The sequence below is a fragment of the Emys orbicularis genome, chromosome 24 (genome assembly GCF_028017835.1).
Source record: "Emys orbicularis isolate rEmyOrb1 chromosome 24, rEmyOrb1.hap1, whole genome shotgun sequence".
In the NCBI taxonomy this organism is placed as follows: Eukaryota; Metazoa; Chordata; order Testudines; family Emydidae; genus Emys; species Emys orbicularis.
In genome coordinates this window covers 5,172,095-5,178,634 of record NC_088706.1, presented here as the reverse complement: position 1 = coordinate 5,178,634, position 6,540 = coordinate 5,172,095, and the positions used below count along the sequence as shown (strand labels likewise).

The window sequence follows — 6,540 nt, the reverse complement described above, 5'->3', positions numbered from 1 at the left end:
ATTATTTCTCACTCACTGGTCAAAGCAGGGTGAGGAGTGGGGAGTGATCCTCAGAGGCCAATGAAAGTAATGGAAACAAGTCTCCAGGGGTATCTACACAATGCAAAATGTGGGTGAAAGGGGGTAACTTAATGAGGGGACCACCCTGAAAGTGACTTTCCAGGGAATATTGAACTTGTGCAAATGCTCATTGTTCCCCCTGGCGGATGCACACTCTGGAACTGATTCTTCTCCCACGTACACCAGTGTCTCCAGTGGAGTTGCTCCTGATTTCCACCGGTGTGCATGGGAACAAAATCAAGCCCCACATGCCTTTATGCCCCATCTAGTACATTGGTGGGTAATACCTCAACTGAAGTCTAAGAGCCGGCTTCTGATCTCGCTGACCCTGGTGTAAAACCTAAAGTGAGTGGAGAATTACTCTGGATTTATGCTGGTGTCAGTAGTTGACGCCTAGATTTTTAGCCCAGAAGGCACCATTATCTAGTCGGACCTCTTGCATAACACACCAGGGATCAGGGTCTGGCCCGATCATCTCCCCAAAAAGGATAACATACCCAAATGACTGAGGCCCCTTTGCAAATCTGGGCTGTGATTTTTTTTTTTGATCTGGAGGCGCTGCCACTTTAAGAGGCAGGCGGTAAGGCCAGGAGAGGGTGGTGGTGTTGTGGCTCTTCTACGGAGCTAAGAAATATTAGGGTAAAATTCTCCTCCTCGCTTCAGCGCTTGCCTGTATAGTGCGCGCGCCATTTTGTACACTTGGAGCTTCCAGTGAGGTCACAAGTGAGTATCTCTGTCCCCCTCTAGTGGTGGCTGGGTCGCTTAGCTCAGGCAGGAGAGGCTCATGTGCTTCGACCCGGAGATCTTCGGTTTGAGACCGGCTGATGACAACCAGCCAGGGGGCATGGCGCTATATGAGGAACAAGGGCAGGCTGGCGAGGGGCGGAATTGCCTTGCCCAGCCCCCATGCAAGGGTGGGCTCATTCTCAAATTCCCTTCCACTCCTCCCAGGTTTGGTGCCACCTTGCTTCGATTGTTCCTATCAGACACGCGGAGCCATGGACTGGAGGATACCCTGGGTGGGATCTCCTGACCCGCATGCCCACAAACTAGGGTTCAGGATCTGTATTTCGTGGCTCCAGACCATGTTCTAAAAGAGAGGGTCAAAGAAAGCTAAAGGCACAAGGCTAAGCGTCCTGCTGGAAGGATGTTCGTGTGTCCCGTATAGCATCCTCCGGGATGGGATGGAGGCTCCCAGTGAAAACATGGATGGGATGGATCTGAGCAGAGAATTTCCCCCCCCCCCCTTCCTTTCTTTCTCCCTTTAGCCTTGGTATTTGGGAGCCTCACCCTGCCAACTTCTGTAGCTGCTACTCCTTGGGCTGTGACCATCCTGCAAAAAGCAGGGAGGGGTCAAGGAATGCACCACCCTGTCCTACACAGGAGGAGGAGGAAGGGAATTTTTAACAGTGAAACACGCTTACATCTCTTTGGCATCTGCCAGGCTACAAGAGGGCCTCAAACAAATCTAGCTCCCGTTTCATCCCTTGACTTAAGGCCTGCGCAAGGGGGGGTGGTCATGGCCTGGGATAAGTGAGGGGGAGTTGATGGTGGAGGGGGTAGGGGAGTGGTAGGCATTGGGCAAGGGGGAGGTTCAGGGTGAAAGGGAGGTAAGGGGGGGGGGTTTCTGCCCATGAGGAGCAGAAACGGGGGGGGGGGGGGGGCAGAGGGGTATTTTTCTGTCCCAACACCCAAAGGCTGCAAGAATTGCCAGAATCCATCTGCTTAGAGAGCTGAGGTAATAGTGAGTCTCTAGGACAAAAGCAAAGAAGCAACAAAAAAAAATGGTCACACACCTTTGGTACAAGAAAAAGGCACTCGTCTACCACACTACCATCCGGTTCTCTCTCTCTTTCTCGCTAGGGGCTGGAAAGGGCTGCATGGGAGGGCTCAGAAAAGGAGCAGGAGTCTGGGGCGGGGCTGGAGGAAAAGGGGGGGAAGGTTTTACTCATATACCTGTCGCAAAGGTAGCTGGGAAAGTGGCGTTTCCAGCACAGACCAGACAAGGGGAACAAAATCTTTGGTATCAGACGTGATTTTCAAATCACAGAAATTGAAAACTCAAGTGAGGTAGCCTTTATTCTCGGGTTCTCACTAGAAATGTCTTTGCATCCTTGGGGCCTGCTTTACTCAATTTTTTTTGTCACTTCCCAAACCAAGGCCCCTTCTTGGCTTCTCAGCCCTTGAATACTACTAGATGGGGTTCAGGAATCCATCACCATCACCGCTTCACGACAAGACAAGAAGAAACAACGTTAGGGGAGTCTCGGTGGCAGGGGGGAGGGAAACGACGTTGGCTTTTCCATGACTGGTCACTTTTGGTTGGCAGAACGTGATGTGGCGCCTGGCCTTTGCCTTCCGTCCCTCCCGCTCTCGCGTTTGCTCACGCTTTTCTAGTAGTCAATTGTTACGTGTGATTTGGTCAGAACCATATCGATCTGAGCCTCCCTTCCCCCCGCGTTTGGTTTGTCCCAACCTCACCTTTCCCAATGATTGCTTTGGTGTGACTGTCACAAGGCGTCCCGATAGCCTATGGGGACAATTCTAATACCAATCGGTTATTTATTTCTTTGTAGGTCTATTTCTTTCCTTTCTTTCTTTCCTTTTTTTTCTTTCTTTCTATCGTTTTTGTGTCTATAGCTGTATCTCTATAGATAGCTAGATATTTTCCCCGTCTTTCAACAAGGTGCCTCGCTGTTTCACAACAGATCATTTTTCAAAGTAAAGTGAATAGAAGAAACCGTAACGCTAGATCAAAGATGGTACTGTTTTACCCGCATCAATTCAATATTGTCCCTTTTTTAAAAAAAAAATTCCCAGTGTGGGGAGCGGCCTCCCCTTTTTCCTCACCCCTGTCTTGTCCCCGCCCATGCCTCCTCCTCTCCCCAAGGAGGCACTGGAGTTTTTTATGGAGGCATATGGGAGGGAGGGTTAGTTGGTTGATAGCAGATCTTAATCATCTTTCCTTGTGATTGCTTTGTATATGGCACGAGTCACCATTGAGAGCTCAGAGGAAACAATCATTTTGAAGCTAGTACCATCTCTCTAGGATTTCGTTTTAAGGCAGGTTGTTAATTGGCACAAAAAAAAATCTGTCGTCTTTCGCAAGTTGCCGGGGTTTTTTTAGGTGAACTTTTTTTTTTTTTTTTTTTTGGTTTTAATTCCTGTTTTGTTTATTTTTCTTTTTTCAATTTCTCCCCCGCTATATATAAATGTGTGTGTATATATATATATATATATATATATATATATACACACACACAAAAACATATGAACCGTGTATATATATATATATATATATATATATTGCAAACGGATCCATATTTTTTGGTTTTCTACCGTGCACCAGTGTCGATTCCGTGACGATTTTGATTTTCCTTCTTTGGTAACAGAGACGAGGGAGGGGGGCGGGGAGGGAGGGAGCGGAGGAGACAGTGCATGTGTTGGGGATGGGGAAGAGAGACAAAGCAGTCAAAACAGAGCTTTGTTTGGGGTTGCTTATAAACCAAAACTGAAATAAAGGTGAAGATCACGGGCTGAGCCAGACTGGCCTCACCGCTCCAGTCCCCAGGAAAGAGCAGATCCTTCAGGCGAAGTCTTTCCTCTTGGGTTTTTTCAAAGGATTATTTTAATACCCGATTTATGTCGCTAAAATGTGCTTCTTGACCTGCTTGAACTCTAGGTGACACAGTGCAATTCAACGTAGCAGCCTCCGGCGCTGGCTCCCGAGTCCCCCTGCTTTGGGAGCAAGGTGAGCAGGGTTGGGGGAGTGTTGTGACGTTAGCGTCTCCACGTTTTTCCTTGGGCGTGGAATATCTTTGGAAGGAATCCTAGGAGAAAAGGATCTCCTCTTGGGGGTTTTCTTTCTTTTTTTTTTTTGGACCTCTTTTGTGCACTTGGCGTCATGACTGGTGGCCGTGATGGATGCTCTTGGGCACTCCTCAGAAGATCAAGTAATCTTCCCTGTGTAGGGTCTCTTGGCTGCGAGGTGGGGGTGGATGGAGTGAATGGGGAGAGGGGGCGATCTCTTCCTCACAGCCTACAGGTCTCATCCTGATGTGCCCGGCCCCCCAGGGGGAGCTACCGCTTGCACTGGGCTAGCTCGCGTGCAATAAGCAACACCTGTGACTACCACCCTAGTGCTTTGCTCTCCTCTCACGCTGGCCATCTCAGGGTCTTGAAAGCTCTTGACACAAACATTCACCCTTAAGCCTCCGGTCCCCGAGGAAGCATTGGCGCCCCAGGTGTTGGAGGTGAACGGAGGGTTTGGGGACTCTCTCAAGGGCCCTACATCAAGGCAGCGGCAGTGGGATTAGAACCCAGGAGTCTACTGCCCGTTCGCTATGCTCTCCCTGCTAGATAACACTGCTCTGCTCTCCCTGTGAGCAATAACACTTTAAAGGGAGCAGAGCACCGACCCTCTCCCCAGCCTTGGGTGCTCAGTTACCTTTAAAGTGTACATCTCAGCGTATCCTCTCTCCAGGTGCCCGGCACCTGCCCCCTGGGCTCGACGGGCCGGATTTTTAAACGTACGCAGGTGCCTACAGCTGCAGAGAGGTGCCTCGTGGGGTTTTGGGAAGGGTCTCGGATCCGAACTCCCGATGAAATCAGTCACTGAGATCAATGGGAATCAGGCACCTCAGCGCTACGTGCCTTGGACAGGCTGGGCCTGAATGCCTCAAATCTCCCCCCCCACACACACACACGCTCAGGGACTGAACATGTGGAGAGCGCGGGGCTGAAACTCACCCCTCAATCTCGTATCTTACAGGGGGAGGGGAAAGGCCAATAACGTGCGATGGAAAGATGAGCCCAGCAAACGCGGCAGCGCATGGGGGGCGGGGGTGGGGCACAGTCTCCTCCGCTGCAAAAATCAGGAGCCCGCATCCTCCCCCAAGGGCCTGGGGGTCACTCACTCCATTGGGAGAGATTCCTCAGAGCTCTGAAGGGAAGGAAACCGCCCTGTTCCGAATGGTTCCCCTTTGAAGCGAGCTTCTTCCAGGGCTCGTGCGTGGCAGCGAGACACGGGACTAAGCCAAGGCCCAGGGGGCAAGTCGCAGCATCTCTGCACGATGGGTTTGGTGTGGTGGTTTCCCTGCAGCACCCAAGAGCACCCACCTGGATGGCCAAGGTTGGCGTGGCTTGTTGTGGGATGGGCGGGGGGATGTGGTTGGCTTTGTCGTGAGGAGGGAGTGGCTGGGGGTCGGGGAGGGACAGAAGAGGGGCGTCATGCTTTGGAGAAAGTGCTTGTAGAAGATGAGGGAACCCCAGGGTTGGCGCCCGCATCCTCCTGCCAGCGGTTCATGCACCGCCGGCGGGCGTTCATGAAGAAGTTGCTGACGGTGTTGAGCTCCAGGCCCAGCTGCTGCGAGATGGTCATCTGCATCTCCTTGGAGGGGCGCTTGTTCTCCTTGAAGATCGCGATCAGGGTGCGGCGCTGCAGGTCCGTGAAGACCAGCCGCTGCTTCTTGGGCTGCAGGTTCCTGTCTTTCTGCTGCTCCTGTTCTTTGCGTTTGCAGGCTAGATGTTCAAAAGAAAGAACACGGCCATTAATTGGGTGCGGGCCCATGGTGCCCTGCGCTCCTTTCTCACTACTTCCGCCCTCACTTTCGGCCCATCCCCCTCTGCCATCTCTCCATCTCTCTCTTCCTCTCTATTGCCTCTGTCTCTTGAGATGGGACCAAAGGTGTCTCCTTCTCCTTCCTTTCTATTGCCTCTGTCTCTTGAGATGGGGCCACCTGCCTAAGACATGCCATGCAAGTGACAGCGTGGAAGCCCTTGGAAACTTGCAACTCATGGGTCACTCCAATATCTCCTTCTGGCAGCAGGGCTGGAATTGGAGGAAACTCATGGCTTGATTTTGCCCTCCTCACCCTCTTGCAATTTGGGGCCTCTTAATTCCTAAATCCTGAGTGGGGCTAATACAGGGAAGCATGCAATCCTCTGCCAAGTTTACAGCCCTAGAGCGGAGGTTCCAGTAGGCCCCATTGGAAACCTTCTGTTGCTCTCCATTGGCGTCTGCTGGTCTCTGCTGACCTCAGTTGGACAACCAACAAACCTGTGAACCAGTGGATCCTCAGACCTGTGGCTCTGCCCCTAAGCCCAGATGCCAACTTAAAACAGCAGGAAACAGCTGAAATTTTCTACTTGGACTTTCTGTGACGGCTGCTCACGTTTCCTGGCCCACACCAGTGGTTCTCAAAGCAAAATGAGGCAATGATCATTCAGCTCCCAGAGTGGATTGTGACGGGGTTTGCCCTCATTTCCCCTCTGTCTGTGGAATGGACTGTGTGACGGTCCAGGGAATCTAGGCTTCCCCAACTGCCTTTGCTACCCTCTTTGCTCCCTCTCCTGCTGGATTCAAGTCCATTCTCAGCACGTCACTGATACATTTCTGTCCAACAGAACCAGGTTCCATAGTTAAAAATCCCCCCAACGCCCCCGTCTCGGCGCTGAGCAATAGGTCACCCCAGGAGGTGC

At 51.6% G+C, this 6,540-nt stretch overlaps 1 protein-coding gene across 1 annotated transcript in view; it reads right to left on the bottom strand.

Moving 5' to 3' along the window:
- Nucleotides 1–5,287: 5,287 nt before the first annotated feature.
- Nucleotides 5,288–6,540, bottom strand: part of ONECUT3 (one cut homeobox 3) — a 90,277-nt gene continuing 89,024 nt past the window's right edge. Inside the window, exon 2 of the mRNA XM_065422273.1 lies at nt 5,288–5,580. Within this exon, the coding sequence (XP_065278345.1) occupies nt 5,288–5,580 (293 nt within the window). The remainder of the gene's footprint in view (nt 5,581–6,540) is intronic.